The sequence below is a fragment of the Vitis riparia genome, chromosome 8, assembly GCF_004353265.1.
Source record: "Vitis riparia cultivar Riparia Gloire de Montpellier isolate 1030 chromosome 8, EGFV_Vit.rip_1.0, whole genome shotgun sequence".
NCBI classification, from domain to species: Eukaryota; Viridiplantae; Streptophyta; class Magnoliopsida; order Vitales; family Vitaceae; genus Vitis; species Vitis riparia.
This window is the reverse complement of record NC_048438.1, coordinates 8,117,137-8,135,792: the sequence shown is the minus strand read 5'-3', so window position 1 is coordinate 8,135,792 and position 18,656 is coordinate 8,117,137. Positions and strand designations below refer to the sequence as shown.

Here is an 18,656-nt window from a genome sequence, read left to right as displayed (position 1 = left end):
AACTTATTTGGATTGAATACCATTTTGTTAGTACTAAAATAAATTCCTATTCCAAGCTTTGCTTCTTCTTCAATATGTTTTGTTATGTCCCATCATCATCATCATCAATCTTCTAATCTCAAAGAGAAAAAGAAAATCAATACACATTAATGATAAATGGAATGCTCTTAATATCAATGATTTCAAATAAGATCAAATTGACCTCAAGTCATCAACTTTCTTGAACTTGTTAATTATATGGAACCTTTCCAAACATCATGCCATGTTTATGGAAGCATTTTGAAACATAAGTGTTGATATCGTACTAATTATAAGCTTCAAACATGTACTAATTTTGATATATATTTTATTACATTTCTTTCAGCATGTCTCTCACTATATACATGCTTTGTGGTTAAACCATCATGCCACGGTTCGGTTAGAATTAAGTTGGCCATGGTAAGTATCCTATAGGATGTACATATTTTTACATAGAATATTCATATTTATATATATATATATAAGATGTACAAAATTGACCAAAACATGTACTTACCATGATAAACACAATGATGCCAACAACTTTAAGACCTATCCATAAATCCAACTTCAAATTTCACCACATTTGAATTGATAAAACCAATGCCAGAGGTCAACCCTCTACCATGGGTAGCCCCATTCCCTTCCATTTTACCTTTTTTTCTTTCTTTTTAGCAAATTAAATTGATTAATGAACTACGACCGGTGAGCTTGTGAGGGGCCAATCGGTCTTTGAAAACCCATTCCTAGTTGTTTTGAATTTAAGATGTTTATAAAAAAAGATATATTGGTTTTTTGAGTTAGGAGAATCTCTTTAGAAGTTTTTATTTTTGGATTTTTTTAGATGGTGTTTGTTTTTTTACTTAATTTTAAATAGAACATTAATGTTTAATAGTGTTAAATATTAGATTATTTATTTTTGCAGTATTTTATTTATATTAAGTATTAAAAAGTAAAAAAAAAATAATATGTTATTTTTTCTATTTAGAAAAAGTTACATATTTTGGTTTTTTCTATTCAGTAAAAAGTTTATAATAAGTGATGAAAAAATAAAAAAATAAATCACCTAAATTTTGAAAATAAATTGCTTTCAACAAAAAGCCAAAAAAAACAAACACCACGTTAGTCTTTATTAGACCTTTTACTCCTAAAAGAAGACAACATATATGCTATATTTCGGGTTGATTTGTTCTTCACTTCTAAAAACCAATAAAAAGAACAAATACACCTGATTAATAAGAGTGTGTTTGGTAATGATTTTATGAAGTGTTTCTAACACTTAAAAAGATAAAAAATTTTAAGTATTAGAAAGATTAAAAACATTTCTTAAAATCACTATCAAACGCACGATAAATATATTAAAAAATGATAATAATGATGATAATAGAACAATAACAAAAAGTAGCAATTTGAAATAAGAGTCGATTCCAAGTGTGGGAAGGTGATATATCCCAGCTCTCCACTTTCTGTAATTGAGGCCATCAATATGCTTATTTCCAAACAGAGGAATTCCAATTAATGAATGACACCTGAATTGGGTCACCTGCCCTCAATTTTTTGAGAGTTAACCAGATGAACATGAAAGCATAGAAGCCACACCTCATGGTATGGGTGCGGTACTTTATGGGGTCGACAACTTTATAGGCAAAAGGAGACACAAAAGATCAGAGGAGATGAAACCATATCTTTTCCCTTGGGCCAACCCATCTCCCCCAAAAGCAGAAAGACTGCCAAATTTTCCCGAGAAATTACAACCATGTAGCCATACCACCTAGAAATTAGAAGTCAGGGGGTGCTTGTCCATTCTTGCAAACCAGAAATGAAGATGCGCTCAAATCTCATTTTTACTTCGTTTCACTATGTTTAAGAAGAATCAACCAATGAGCAGCAATGGGACCAAATAAATCGGGAATAGGTTGACAACTACATACAAGAAATTGAAACCCTAGGCCCTGATAAAAAAATGCCAAGGAGAAAAATGCTGTTGCTGGCAATAATAAAAAAAAGAAAAAAAAAGAAAAAAAAAAACATGATGTCCTCCTGCAGAGCTTCAAATGATCAGATTCACCAGCAGCTCAAGATTCATATACCCTGAACATGCATGAATCTGCAAGTAGAATTTCCTATGAGGAAACCATAAATCTTCATCCCGACTTCATCATGACTGAAGAGCTCTAAAAATGAAACATATGGTCATACAGGGCAGTTCTAAAAATGAAATATATGGTAAAACAGGGCAGAGGAAATTTTGGTTGCAGCCCCCACCACTTTGAAACTAGTTATATAGTCTGAAGAATCGACGTTCATTGAAGAGCCAAATGAAACCAAAAATTGCTACTTGAGCATATATGACTCTATGCTTGCAAACTTAAGAGCCACAAGGCTAACGATGTGAATGGTACCTATAAAGGTGCATTATGAATATATCTCCTCTCGTAAAAGCCTGTCACTTGGTCAGCCACACCCCACATGATGGCCTGTCCAGGTGGGATCCTCATGAGCCGAGGTAGCAGTCCCTTCCACAGGGCAAGCAATCCTTCCTCAGCAAATATTGTTCTAATAGCATGGACCATGCCTTTGTACTTCAACTTCCCACCAGCTCGACCCTGAGCCATCAGTCTCGTTTTTACTACATCAAAGGGGCCAGTGCACACAGGACCTGCTGTGCCAGCAAGGAATCCAGAAATCATAGATTGCCATGGTTGGAGGACCTTCCCATCACCTTCTTGTTTCTTCCATAAGATTCCATCAAAAGCATTCTTTGCTGTAAACATGGCAGACTGGTTTGTCCCATTTCGCATAACAGTTGGAGCTGCCCCTGCCCAAAGGCCACGAAGGCCTTCTTCACGAATGATTGTACGAGCACAGTGTATTGGACCTTTGTATTTTAGAAGCTCAGGACTTAATCCCCTCTGCTGCTGTAGTCTAATTTTAACCACCTGCACCAATAAAACAAGAACCAACTTCTTAGTAAATCCCTGTTTTCTTACAATTTCAAAATTGAAAGTCAGTTAAAATTGGTAATTTAGCAATCCTAAAAAAGAAAAACTGAACTGTTCTGCTCCTAAACAAAACATGATACAAAAATTGTGTCTTTCCCCTCTTTCTATCACTTCAAGGATCTGGATATATGAAAGAATTACTTATTTACAAAAGTTCAAACTGGACTTTTACAAAAGTTCAAACTGGACTCTAACTGTTCTTATGTTTTAACAAATCAATATAAAACTGTGAAATTGTCCAATCTGAATTTTTAATGGTAGCGACCCCAATATATCTTTTTCAGAAGGGTCAATATTTCCCTGAAAGCAGAATTAGGAATTCAACATGATGATAATCTATAAAACCTTGAGAAATGAGAAAAATGTCAAAAATTTCCAACTTTTTAACCATGCATCAATGGATTGCTAAACTAAAACACATACATTTTAACAAACCTAATAGAGTCAGAAAGACATGGATAAACTGTCAAACAAATGAACAGGATTTAATAAGCCCTATTGAGAAAGAAGTTTGCAAAAGATCTGAAAAGTAGAGCTGTGCAGTCAGCAGAGTGCTAATAATATCATGAAGAGAAAATCAGATTGAAAGAAAAGAAAGGAGCTCATATTAATTTAAATCTCGAAGATCCAGAGAAGATCTAACTGCCACTTGTAACTGTAGTCCCCTAAATATGTAAGCAGAAGAAATTCCTGACAGAGTCAACTCCTTCTCACCTACTTACTAAATAGTGATAGTCAACCAGCTATACCAGTAGGTTAATGAAATAAGGCTGGTTATGGCATTTACCATACAACCTGGAAAACTATTATCTTCTTATATAAGGAAGCAGGGCCCCTGACTACAGAATCACTATTTCATAAGTCTCAGATCCTGGTGAGTGGATAGCTCCCTCCCTCCTTCCTGGAGCAGGGACCCTGATTTCATTAGAATGGCTTTTTTGGGGGATGATAATCCTACTTCACCTCTGGTTGAGTTCTTAATTGGATACTGAGGTCTAATGCAGGTCAGGAGTCAACACATGATGGGTCTCATTAATTAAATCAAGATTAACAAAAGATCAGTTTGATTTGAGGATTTCAGCCAGTATCTACCAACAAAGCTTGTGGGTCATAAAATTTGTTTTGTTTCAGCTTGAATATTACAAGACACACCATTCTGGCATAAACAAATCAGAAAGTCCCCTTTTTTAATCTTGGTCTTAAGTTAGCCCATATTCCTGGAATATGAATGCACCTTGCACGGGCAATGTGTAGTGCTGGAAGCAACAGTGGATTGAAAAAAGGACTCCTCAAGAAACTAAGAAGATGAACATGATTTATTTGCAATTGGATCCTAATTGCTTGGCATTTAAAAATTATAAGAAGAATAACATGCCCTCTATACTCTTGGATAACACACAAAACCACATACAACATTTTGGAGATTTGGGCTAAAGTTTGCAGACCTTGAAGTTTAGTTTGGATCTATAACCAGGTTTTTTTCCCCTTCTCTCTCACTCTCTCTCTCTCTCTCTCTCTCTCTCTTTTTGTTTTGTTTGGAAGGCAAAGGAAATGGATTAAAGATCACTTAACAAAGAGAGGATGCAACTCAATCAAATGGAAAGTATACAGAGAGCATCAAATGGGCAAGAAAGAAAATAGAATAGGAAAGGGAAAAAGACAGGGCTGCAATCCCTTGAACTAGTCCAATAAGTCCAAAATAGAAAGATCAAGCCCTGAAGGAATTCTGGTCCAACTAAAACCCCAAAATCATAGCTGGTTGAATTGTTATTGCTCTTCCTAGGGGTAGCTCTGGCAATCTCCTTGCATCAATATATTAAATTCCATGAGGAGGTGTTAGCTGGTGAACCAAATTTCTACTTCCTGAGAGAATGCACAATACATTAAACTTTCTGTTTAACTCATTCTCAACCCTTTAAATCATCAATTTCAGCATTTAAAACTCAAACCATGAAAGAAAACTCTACAAGGAAACCCTAAACTTCCCACCACCCCATAGCAAAGTATCAAGCTTTAGACATCAAGTAATCTTCAAGAACAGAAAAAAAAAAAAACTAAAATGAACACCAAACATGTATTATGGGAGTATGGTTGCTTGCCTGACTGATGCTATCGCATTTGAACTCTTAAAAATGATTAGGATGCTATAGAAAAGACCCTTGCATCTACACAAATACAATAAATAGTTTAAATCAAAGCATACTCCAAATGCAGATAAAATACAAATCTATGGGGCAGAAATTTCAAGACTGTAACTAGAATATTGATTGTTTACTTGCCCAGGATTGTGTAACAAAATTTAGTAATCAAATACACAACTCAACTATCTAGAGATTTCCTTCTATTCTTTCCTAATTATAAAGAAACCAGGTTATCTCACATGGAAAATCCTGACCCCCAGACTGGAGCAGTTTCAGCTAGTATTTTGGTCCCTTATTTCTCACAGATGTCGTAATTGCTTTTGCATTGGGATCACATGCCCATTTCAGGTATTACTCATTTTACGGGAGGGAACAAGCGGGATGAATAACGATCTACCTACCAATATTTGTGTTAGTCATTATCAGTTTACCCATTTGCTGAAATCTCCCTCCAAACCTGAGGACATGGAAATGCCATTTCTAATCCCCAGAGCCATACCTTTGTGCCCTCTATGTTTCTCCATTTCTATCACTACAAGAGCGAAACTTTCACTGACCCCTCAACTTAGCCAATGATTGTCTGCCATATCAGTATTCCATGATTCAAAAACACTAGGAACGATCAATCAACAATGATCACCAAATCAAATCTCAGTGTGGAATTATGATAAAAAAATACAGACAGTAACTTGTCCATCTTCACTCATCCTCAACAACACTCCCATCACTTTTTTCCTCTCGTTTTAAAAGGGATAAGAGTGAAATCCTGACAATTCGCTAAAATTGAAAGATTTAGAATCATCACTTCCTCAAAAGGACAATGCCACTCTTAAGAGATTCAGATTCTTAGGCTGCGAAGAGGTAGGGCACTGTTGAAATTATTGCGACCCAAATGATCATTTGTATTTCAAACAAAGGCCAAGGAGATGCCCACAACATTTCTTGGCCTAATTTTCTATATAGAAATTACATTCCTACAACGACGCAGCCTTTAAATGAAGAAACCCAGAGATGATCATTTGACCGTAAAATAGGCAGATCTCATTTAAGGATAAGAAATGCTGAAAAAATAGCTTTGATTCTAAACCATCTTCAAGCAATTGTACATCTCGCCCTTTCCAAAAACCAAATCAACCTCAAGAGAAATACAATTTTCCTGGAAAATCAAAAACTCCTATCACAGCAAGGGAAGAAAAAAAATCCAAACCCACCAAAGCCCCAATTGATCACCACAATTATTCCAAACAAGTAGGAATTACCTCAAAGGGCGTAACAATAACAAGAGCCTCAAGCACACCCGCCCCGAAACCGGAAAGAAGCCGACCCGTGTTGCTGAGCTGTCCGGTCTGAGAATCCTTGAAGGCACTCTGAAACAGAGCATTGGATCCCATTCGAAGAGTGTATTTGAGGGTGAGGTGAGTGGCGAAGGGAGTCAACCCCTTCCATAGGGCTCGCACGCCTTCCGTACGATAAACGGTGGCGCCACAGTGGATGATTCCCTTGTAGGTGCCGGAAGTGTCGAGCTGCAACCTGGTTTTGATGACGTCGATAGGCTGCAGACAAGACGCCTCCACGATTCCTCCGATGGAGCCGGAGAGGGCTTTCACGTACGGCGGAATTGTGGGTGTCTTGGACTCGGACATTGTTTTTTGCAGGTGAAGTCAGGGTATCGAGATAGAGGATGATGAAGAAGAGGAATATGAAGACCAAGAAGAAGACGAATTAACTATCGCTGCTTCTCCTGGGTCTGCCGCAGCCTGTAGGGAGCTATCAGAACATCAATGTGATAATCAACTCCGCCTTCCTTTCCACTGGCTTCTCCTCTGTTAGCGGGGCTGCGGTTAGCCACGTGGCCACGTGTCAGGAGACTGGAGTGTTATTTTAAAGAAATATTTGAGTAAAAGGAATCAAATGAATTGTCTTTTTAATAAATATTTGAGTAAAAGGAACCTGAAATTACAAATAATGATAGTTCTTTTAAACTTTAAAAATTTTTATATTTTAAGTATTAAAAATAATAAAAATCTCTTTTTACATCTTTATCAAAATCGATTTAATAGTATTTCTATTCAAAATATTTTCATTACAAGTATTTTTAATGAAAATGTTTTATTTGAAAATATTTTTAAGAAGAATTAATTTTTTTTTAAATATTGTAAACTATTTTTTAGATTTTTAAAAATATTTTTTAAAATTTTGCCAATCACTTCAATTTTTTTAAAAAAACTTTTTTGTTATTTTATTTTCTTTTACTTTTTATTTTTTTTATTTTTATAAAAGCACTTCTTAGAAATGGGCTCTAAAAGATAGTATAATACCTAAAGTAGATTCAATATTTTAAAAATTATCTATAAAGCCTATTTTGACATTTTTGTTAAAAAGAGTACTTTATACGAGATTAGAATTAATAAAGTGTCGAAGAATATATTTTTTTAAAAGAGGTCATATTTCATATTTTCACAAAAAAAAAAGAGTTGATTTTGGGAATTTGAATTTTCAACAACTTTTTTAATCAAATAAACTTTTAAAAGAATAACTTTTATGCATTAAAAATTTCATATATAAAACCTATATTTAATATTTTATCCAAAAAGTATTGAATGGGAGATAAGAATTAAAACTTTAATTTTTCTAAATTTTTATTTGCAATATATATTTTAATTAAATCATATTTTTTAAAAAAATATTTGATTAAAATAGATGAGATAATATTGATGTTAAAAACAAATAACTTACCATGTATTGAAAATTACACAAATAATCTCATTTTTAATTTTTTATCTTTAATTTTTTTTTATTTCGTGTTTGATGTAAGATTGGGATTAAAAATAGGATGAAGGGAAATTTTGTTCAAAAGAAATCATACTCATGATGTTAAAAGATGAAGTACATCCAAATTTGTATTTTTAATGTCCATGTTAATAAAATTGCATTTTTTTTTTAAATTTAATGGTGTAGACCCTATTTGGAAGACCTTTTTTTTTTTTTTTTTGCTCTCATTTTCTTTTGCCAAATGGTGGAGTTTTGGGGAGCATGTGTTGTAGTTAGAGAAGATGTTAACAAATGGTAGTATGTGCTGCAATTAGAGAAAATGTTAGCAAATGGTAGCATGTTGGTTAGTGGGGGACGATATCTTTAGGGGAGCAAGCCGCATAAGGCACGTAGCAAAGGATGTTGCTACCTCGGCATGGTGGTGGTTAGGATGGAGACGTCTTTAAATGGAGAGCAGTAGAGTTGGTGGAGGCTTGGAGGAGAAGAAACAAGCTCGCGGAAGTAAGGTGTTTTGGATGAGCTGCAAGGAACAGAGGGTGAGCATGGAGGCTTGAAGCAAAAAAAAAAAAAAAAAAAACAAGAGGAGGACTAAGCAATAGAGGAATCAGGAGGAAAGATGACTTTCTTCATGGAAGAGGCAAAACAAAACTGGAAGTGAAGGAGATTACTATTTAATAGGAGGAATAAGGTAAATATTAACCTTGATTTCATGTCTCTGTTTTCTCCATAGGCTCGTTCCTTGTTCTACTGATTTCTGAAATATTTTATGCTCAGTTCTAGTGTGGATATTGAGCCACACATTTGGTCTTTTAGTTGATCCCAAAGATGACTTTGGATTTGTTATCACTACTTTATCTGCCATTATTGTCCTCACGTTATCTGCTATTCTTTTTCTTGCTAGAAAGTAATCTCACCTTGTTTTAACTTTGTTGTGAAATACTTGAGAATCATTTTCTATTCATATTTGACTTGATCTCTCCCACTTGGTCAGCAAGCCCATTGATAATTCGTGTAGTGGAACTTTAATTAATATCTTGTGTTATTTGTTTTGTCATGCTATGTTTCTAGAGACATTTCTTTGCCATGATTTTCCTCTGGTTCTAGTTCTTATCTAAATGTGTGCGCCACAAAGAAAGAAACTGTGGGTATTGTTGAGCCTATGCATCAGATAATGGGCCATTGCCAGTGAGAGTTCTTCTACAAGTTGCAATTAGGAGTGAAGATGAGCATAAATCAAATCCCTATCCTCAAAGGATTCCTAGTTTGTGTAGATGCGAGATGAACATTTGGAATGCTCCATCTAGCCATGATTTACATCCTTGTGTCAAGCCTACTTTTAAAATGTAGAGTCACCCAAGGATGGGATCATCATATGGCAGTAAAGACAATGGAGAATAAATTCATATGTGTAATGGTGATGATTATGTCGTCTTCATCAACATAGCACAAGAGTGTTTGATGGAAGTGATTCCGGAGTCTTGTAGTCAGTTTCTTCGGGTATTGCGGGACTGTCGAGGCCATTGAATTTTCCAACCATTTGCCCTACTCTCATCAATTCACTATTTAGGCTTTGCACATTTTCAATTCGAAGAGCTTTGCAAACCTTGGAGAATGATTATTCAGACAAAGAAGCATTAATTTCAGAAAGTAGCATCATAGATATTCAAGTTAGAACTAGGCCTAATCATGCCACTTTCACTATAGTGTTAACAGACTGTACTCATTCTTGGATGGTCAACGGAGCTTGAAAATATTTAATGAGATGTTTAAAAAATAAGGCATTAAGCTCCCTGTTGAACATTATGTTTGCATGGTAGGTGTTCTAAGTCGAGTTGGAATGCTCTTTAAAGCAACATAATTCATTTTTAAAACGGAAATTGAACCAAATGCCAAAGTCCATGGTGCACTTCTCAATGAGACTGATCTAATCTCCCTCCCCCAACTAGTACCAGAAACCTGCAACCTATTTAATGATATAATTCACCTTTCTAATGGGAAAATCACAATGTTTTCAGAATCAGATCGGTCATTGAACCGAAAAAGTTACCGATTCACGATTCACTGGTCGGACCAGCGGTCAAACCGGTGACGTCATAAATATATATATTTTATTATTTTATATATCATTAAAAATTAATAAATTAATAAATTCTATCTAAATTTTGATAACATCTACTTTGTTTGTTGAGTTTTTTCACAAAGTTTTTTTTCCTATAGAAGTCATCAATAATCATATATGATATTTATAACACAATATGAGATGTTATACATTCATAATGTCAATAAACCCAATATTTATCAAATAATCAAACCATTGCTATCCTATAATAACCAAATTATCAAAGAGTTGTTAATTTAACACATTGTCCATAATAGATAATACAAATGTCAACTACAACACTTAAATAATTACTTAAAATATAACATGTCAATGTTTGAATATTCATGAAGATTTTTACATACTAATAAATATGAAATTCATGTCTTCATTCATTTTGGAAATTGGAATATGGAGATTGAAGATGAGCATCTGGAAAACCAAAGTTCTCCACGTCAAGTCCTTCTATAGCCACACCACCACCATCCTCATCATCTACAAAAATATTGAATATATATCAACAAGAAATCATTTTTGAAGAAAAAAAAATAATTATTGAACTTTCATAAGTTTAAATATTCTACTAACCAATGTGAGAACTTGAACCTTGCACTTCATTTATTGGAATTGACCATTTTTCATATAAAAGATTTTCCAATTCTTCAACATCTAGCTCTATTGGTTGATCCTCATCAACTATCCAAAAATCGGTCTCATCAATGCATGCATAGTCAATGGGATCATAAATTCTTTTCTTGTTATATAACCTAAAAAAGAAAAACATATCATTATTCATAATTATGAATAAAAGAATTTAAATTCAAAACAACTAAGAAAACATTTATACCGATTTTTTAGCTGCAAATTGTAATGAACGTATACAAGATCATTAAGCCTTTGATGTTGATTCATGCCTAATTGCTGTCTCAGCTGATTCGTGTCCAGCTGGTGCTCCTTGATGGCGGGAGTAATCAACAAAATTTATAACCTACAACACCATGAACTAGGGTAACAAAGAAAAAACTACTATAGCATAGTGGCTCTAGGATCGTTCATTGGGAAGGGTACTCAAACTAAAAATGATACCAATTCAAAGTGAATTGGTGCTGTTTCATTTCAAGAATAGCTTAAGAAATAAAACACAAACTTTGGTTGAAAAGGGTTTGGACTTAGATTAACAACACAACAAGTGATGAAAATTACTTAAGAAGAAAAGCATTCCTTGGAGATTCAGGTTTACAGGGGAGGTTCCTCATGCAATAGCATAGCTCCGGTCAGTTGGTTCAATTCCTCACATTAGAGAATTAACATAAAGTCAATTCTCTAACAGGTGCTGCACAAATGCATCCCTCAATTGGATTTCAGCTTTAATTCTCTCACTGATGCAACTTGCAATGGTTTGAGCCTCTCACTAGCCTTTACCATTCAAGGTGATCTTTAACTTTGGACTTCCTTTCACAAACTCGCAAGAGATAACTAATGGATGTCTCCTAAGAGTCCAAAAGCTTACCAAGTGTTGGCAATTCTAGAAAATCCTACCTTCAAGTCACCTCCCAGAGGCTCGCAAGGGGTAAACTAGTGCATCTCCATGGTTAGAGATCACTTGCCTTACCAAGTGTTGGCCTAGGTGACTCCAAGGCGTTTTAAGTTAACTAAAAACGTAGAAACCATTTATGGGACACACTTTCTCTTCATTCATAGCTGAAACCACAAAGCTTCTGATTCTTGCACTTGGAACCTTTCCTGGCAACCTTAACTCCAAGGAACTAAAAGGTTTAGTTACTCATTCTCTGGGGAAAACTCCTCAGAGAGTGCATAACTTAGTAAATAAATAAAAAACACAATCAAAGTGAGAAGGTAAAGCAGAGCTCAAGCTCTGTATTTTACTTTCTTTGAAACTTACAAAAGGTTCAACACCCTCAGAACAAGCTCCTCGGGCTATATTTATACCAAAATTACATTGATGGCTATTACATAGATATTTAGCCAAATTCCTAACTTAAAAGCTAAGGAATCCTATAATTGGTGGCTTACAAGGAGAATTTGGGGATTTAGGCAACAAAAATCTAATGAAAAATATCTCCAAGTGTCGGTTACAAATATCAGGAAGCACTAAGGACCATTTCGCAGGTGAAAAATGAGGTGTGCGAAATTTCGCAGATGAACCACAAGGGCTGCGAAATTTCTTCATAGCAACCAGCTGATTTCGTACTGCTGCAAAGTTGGCTTTCATCTTGTGGTGTTTGGCTTCCATCGCGTCGTGAAGCTTCAGGGGAAATCCATAGCACTGTGCAAAAAGGCTGCGAAATCATTCCGCAACAAAATGGTGATTTCGCAGCACTTTTCTGAAGCCTTCCTTCAGCTTGGATCAGTTGTCATCCAAAGGCTGTAACTTCCTCATTTCAGCTTCAAATCGAACACGGTTTGAAGCATTGGATTGTTGACTTCCTAAGCTTTCAAATGACATATAGCATGCATAATTTGGACTTCAGGAAGTGCTCCAAAAGTGGCTGAAATGACTGTCATCAAGAATGCCTCATGACTGGATTCTCTTTGCTTCCCCTCCTTGCATTTCCACTTTGCTTATGGCAAAAGGGCTTCAAAGCTTTGGTTCTTCATACCTCTGAGCTTCCCATTGCTTTGACAAGGATTCCAAATAACTCTCCTCAATCTCATATTGCTTTGGTGATCAAAAAGCTATCAAAACACCAAAACTTAAGGCAATTTGATTAGAATTGATTGAAAGGGGCCTTAACATGTTAATTGGGTTAAAAGACAAAAACTACTACTCAAAAGTGTTTAAAAGGATTAATTACAAGCTATCAAATAGCACTTTTTGAGTAGTAATCAGATGTTTCAATCTATTCCTTCTTTTGGTATGTATACGTTCAAGGACACTCCAATTCCTCTCACATCCAAAAAATGATGTAGTTTGGTTCAATATTTGAATGGCCAAATTTTGAAAATGTGGTGCACTATATCCATGTAGCCTCCACCATTCATCTAGTTACCATTTTCACATTAAAAATAAGAAAAAAAAAGCATTAGCAAGTTTAAAATATTAAATAGTAAGTAGATAACTAATGAAAAAGAACAAACACACTAATAAATGAAAATTATCTTTTACCAAGTTGAAGTACTTCACTTGAAGAATAAGCAAGGTCTCTTCCAAAACTTCCCAATCGATCACGAAACAACTTCATTTCATTCATTGTATCAAGCTTGCCTTTTAGAACTTTTTTATCAATAACATCCATGACACCTCTAATAACAGTTGGCTTATTACAAAAGTTTTCTTGATCATATTGGAAACATGGATTCAACCAATAAGCTGTTGAATGAATGCTTTTCTTTAATTGTTGATCCCAACGTTGCTTTATGATCTCTATATAAGGCTCTTATAGTCTTTTGTTGTATTTAAACAATTTCTTGATGCCCAAACGAACCCTATACATGCCTTCATATACATATCCCATCGAAAGCCTCTCATCACAATCAACAATACTCAATAAGCGCATTAGTGGAGACATAAGATTCACAACCATCAAACAATCATTCCAAAATCTATTATCCAAGATGATGGAAACTGTAACTTTTCTTTTTATTTTCCCTTGAATATCTAGAGTCCACAAAGAACTTACTAGTCACTAAAGCTTGCAAGTCATGTTTATGATTATGAAGACTCTTGAGTGCAATGAATGTAGTAGCAAAACGAGTTGCACCAGGTCGGAGAATCTCTGTCCATCCACCTTTTTTTCTCAACCAACTTAACAAAGTAACATGATTATACATAAAAATTGTCACATTTGATGCATGTCTTACAAGTTCAACAACATGGTCCATTTTACCAATATCCTTAAAGATCAAATTAAGGCAATGAGTTGCACAAGGTGACCAATTGATGTGTTAATGTTTATGAGAAATCAATCTCCCCACGGCCACATAATTTGTTGCATTATTAGTCACTGTATGAACTACATTGAGTGGACCCACCCATTCAATCACCTTATCAAATAACAGAAACAAATTAGTTGCATCCTTAACAATGTCTAAAGCATCAACAGATTTCATAAACGATATTCCTTAAAGACAATACACAAGAAAGTTGATAAGTGTTCTTTGTCTATTATCTGTCCAACCATCACCCATTATTATACACCGAACTTTTGCCCAAATTACGCTATAAGAGTCCACAAGTAATTGAACTTCCTTCTTGGCATTCTTTAAAAGATTAACCTGCAGCTAATGGTAATTTGGACCCTTATATCCAGGACCAATTGTAGATATAACATCCAACATTGACTTGAAGTAGAAGGAATTCACAACATTAGTAGGAATGCATGCATCATAAAAGAATCTCTCAACCGCCATATCTGCTCTCCAAATAACTTCTTTTTGAATTAATACACTCCTCATGGAAGGTTGAGCTCCTTGAGTATTTCTTGGTACAAAATACTTATCCACTATTGATTTTTTTTTCTTTTTCCACTACTAGTTGCCATAGGACTTTGCATTTCTTGAACCTCTTCTTTATTTTCTGCCATATCCCCCTCAAATTGTGACACATTAGGACCATAAAGATTTCTATATTCATATGCTTCTTGGGTTGCTTTCTTGGAATTCACAAACTCTTGTAAAAAATTTTCCATTCGAAATTTGACATCAGGAGGAATCGATTTACATGAACCAATATCTCCTTTCACTCTAACAAGATGTTGTTTCATTCTATGAATACCCCCACATTTTGCAATCTTTTTACAATACAAACAAATAAGAGTTTTCCTTTCATTTATATATCTTTCTTCAAAAACATGCTCCCATGTAGGGTTGGTCTTACTTCTAGTTGTTTGTGAATTGGTAGTTGAATCTTGACTAGAAGATGGGGTCAAGTTTGATTCCATTTTTTATTTTTCTATCAAATTAGAAACAAAAATACCACATTAATATAGAGAATCAAAGTCATTAACAATTTAATTAAAAAAAAAAAAATCAAGTCATTAACAATTTATAAAAATCCCACATTAATCTAAAGAATCAAAGTCATCAATAATTTAATGATTTATAATCAAGTTATCAACAATTTAATTTAAAAAAAAATCAAGTCATCAACAATTTACAAAAATCCCACATCAATCTAGAGAATCAAAGTCATCAATAATTTAATAATCTATAATCAAGTCATCAACAATTTAATTTTTAAAAAAATATCAAGTTATCAACAATTTATAAAAATCCCACATTAATCTAGAGAATGAAAGTCATCAACAATTTAATGATTTATAATCAAGTCATCAACAATTTAAAAAATTAGAGAATTAAAAATTTTGAAATTTATTAAAGAATTTTTTTCAAAATGAGAAATTTACTTTCAAACCAAACATTTATCTAAAATTTATAAATTGTTGCCACCACAACTGGGAGGGGATGGAGGACTTTATGAACATTTGAAAATTGAAAATTCAGATTTTGCCACCATAGCCCACATGCTCAATTAAATCTCACACTCTCTTTACTTTATCTCGTAAATAGTTTATGAAATAGGGGTTGCATACATCATGAGTTTAAAATTTCACCAAATATCACTCTTAATTTGAATCAAAATAATGGACCAATCCTAGACTTTCTCATGCTCATTCCACGTCACAATATTTAAAATTTTTATCCAACTCCTCAACAATGGATTGTAGACAACAAAAATTTTTATTTCAGTAAACCATGCACCAATGAAACCTAATAGCTAAGTTGAAATGAAGGCAGGGGTTACATCTTACTTAGGATGAATCAATGGGTAAATTTATCCGAAATTTATAAATTAAAAGGTTAATAAATAAATTAAAAATTGAATATTAAACTTAAAAAATAAATTTCAAAATATCAGACCTTTGCGGCTACTGACCGGAGTGGGTCGGGTGGGGGCTTTACAGTGTGAGGGAGAGGTTTACAGCGGCAGAAGGCATTTGCAACGGCGTGCAGGGAAGATCCAACACTAAAATGGCTGATGGAGGGGAAGTTTTGCAAGACTTCCAGGCCACCGGTGGGAGCTGTCCCATCATGGGTGTCACGGCATGTTAGGGGGCGGTAGTTGTTACGGTTCGGACGACAAGAAAGAGGGTTTGGAAGGTGCTTTTGTATCATTAAAAACGACGTCGTTTTGATACTATATATGTATATATTAATCGAACCGTTTGGTTCAACTGGTCCGATTCCGGTTCAACCTATTTTTCGAGCCAATTGATCGGACCAGATCGGAACGGTGACCAGTCAGACCGGCTAGTCCAATCCAATTTTTTAAAACCATGGAAAATCATGTATTAAGGTCCCTACGAAAATGCATATGAGTTCTTTGAATTCATGGGTTCCAAATGTAAAAAAAAAAAAAAAAAAAAGTGGTTGTATTCTTACAAGAAGTGAGGTCAAGGAATTCGCCAAAGAGTCTCAATCATTTCATATTGGTTAGAAATTAGGTGGTGAGCTAGTTGTACCATTCGACAAGACCAAAGGCCACCTTGCTGCTTTGACAACAAAAAAACATGAGTTTTTGAATGTTTCCAACGGTCTTAAGGATGCAACCCACCATGCCATTTTGAAGGGTTAGATATCTCGACACCTACCATTGTTGAAAAAGTCGTGTTTAGGAGTTTGAGAGAAAGAGCTCTTCTATGCAAGAAAACAATGGTTACGATGTTTTTGTAAGATCAGTGCCTTGCCACTCTTCTTCCCATGTGCATGTGACCTATGCATGCATGGCCACCCAAAGCCTTTGCAAAACCCTCCATCAAAATCCAATCTCAAGCCAAACAATCTAAAGCCTCAGGACAAACCTACCATTCCCCCAACCTTCATACCCACTAAGCTCATCAGCATACCCATCATCTTCAGCCCATTTCCCATAACATACTCACCACCATCAACCTAACTCACATCATCATGCCTTCCACCACTCATTTCCTACCAGCTTCTTTTCCAACCTTCCCACGAGCACACGATCTTTGCATGCATGGCCACCTTAGGGTGCGTCATTTTCAAAGCTCACAACTGTTGGGACTTTTTGTTGAATCTCAAGTGCTCACTTGGGTGGCAGCACCTGTGTTCTCATTGCCCGATCTCTCGAAAGCCAAAGCTTTGGTTTTGGCTCCCATTTGCTGCTCATATAATGGATGAAAGCCCAAGATTAATCTTTGGAATTCTTGGTGGCAGAGAGGTTGCAGTCAAAATACCATATTTCTCTAATTTTACTGGGATCATTGGTGTTCACCTTGATAGGATATTGATTCTTAAAGAACTGTTATGTTCAAATGGGTTTCGGTATGAAAGGAAAGCAAAATTGGAGAGCAGAGTTCAGACCATGAAATGTAGAAGGAACAGGTGTAGTTGTGAGAATTGCTTGAGGGAGTTCCAAGTCTGCCATTAATGCTACAAGGAATGAAGCTGGAAGAAGAATGAAGTGAAAAGCCATGGGGTTAAAGTAATCGACTGCAATTGCTACATGATATTAGTAGTGCTCTCGGGTTTGGGATTCTGATTACTTTGGTTGACGTGAGTGGGCTGGTGATTGGAGCCAAAATATGTGCTCTAATGGCACATATTCGATATGATTTGTGCACCAAAGGACATTCAAATCACCCAACTTGACCTAAATCAATGCTAAGGCCTTAGCCATGAGTTTAATTTGTACTTTGGAGACTTATCTTAGGTTCAAGAGAAGAAAATGGTGCAAATTGAATGACTTTAGATTTTGAAAGATCAAGAAAGAGCTAAATGAGGAAATAAGTGAGTCAAGACTCATTGAACGTAAGGAAAGGCAAGACGAGACTATCATGAGTTTGGAAGATGAGAAATGACCATTATGGAGTAAGAAAGAAGGCAAGAAAGCATGGAAAATGAGGCATGAAACAAGATTCAGCTGCATGGAAATTTAGAACTCAAAAATTTGATGGCATTATATACTCTGACTTTGAGGACAAATTTGGAGCATTTTATGGAGTCCATTATATGCATACTATATATTTTTTCGAAGCTCGGGAAGTCAGGAGTCCAACACTTCAAACGGTTTGCAAATTGGAGCTGAAATGAAGAAGTTATAGCCATTTGAAGACAACTACACCAAGCTGGAGGGTCATTTCGAAATGATTTTGAAATTCAACTTATGATTTCGAAATTCAACTTATGAATTTGAAATCCACTTCGAAATTACACCAATTTCGAATTCACCCACTGCCACTTTGATGTTTCGCCTCCTCTACCCCGGGAATTGCATCTATTCAACTTATGAATTCGAAATTCACTTCGAAATGACATCAATTTCGAATTCACCTACTACCACTTTGATGTTTCGCCTCCTCTACCTCGGGAATTGCATCTAGAACACTCCATCCGCCCTAGGTGGACCCCACATGACTAGAAATCACCATTTTATTATTTTTTAATCATTTTTAGGAAACTATTTTGTAATAAGTGGCCAATGAGAGTGTGCCACATGTTAGGTAATTAGGGATATTATATAAATTCTCTCAATTCTAGGTTTTAGGGATCTTGGATTTTTTTCTGGAAAGTTTGACATTGAAGGTGGAAGAAGACGAGAACTTTGGTTTGTTTTCTTTTTCTTCTTTATTGAATATATTGTTT

General features: G+C 35.1%; 1 protein-coding gene across 1 annotated transcript; it reads right to left on the bottom strand.

Annotated features, from left to right (window-relative positions):
* Positions 1-1,844: 1,844 nt before the first annotated feature.
* Positions 1,845-6,972, bottom strand: LOC117919660 (mitochondrial succinate-fumarate transporter 1). Its single transcript, XM_034836875.1, has 2 exons — positions 6,421-6,972; positions 1,845-2,957 (listed from the first exon to the last, which is right to left on the bottom strand). Exons 1-2 carry the CDS (start codon positions 6,802-6,804, stop codon positions 2,421-2,423), a joined length of 921 nt encoding a protein of 306 aa, XP_034692766.1. The 5' UTR covers positions 6,805-6,972; the 3' UTR covers positions 1,845-2,420.
* Between the last annotated feature and the right edge of the window lie 11,684 nt (positions 6,973-18,656).

What these genes read in the sequence shown, in the direction of transcription:
- LOC117919660 (XM_034836875.1), bottom strand. Translation starts at nt 6,804, where the DNA reads ATGTCCGAGTCCAAGACACCCACAATTCCGCCGTACGTGAAAGCCCTC. An exon ending in TTATTGTTACGCCCTTTGAG is followed by an intron (nt 2,958 to 6,420) that starts GTAATTCCTACT and finishes TTATTGGTGCAG; the next exon opens with GTGGTTAAAATTAGACTACA.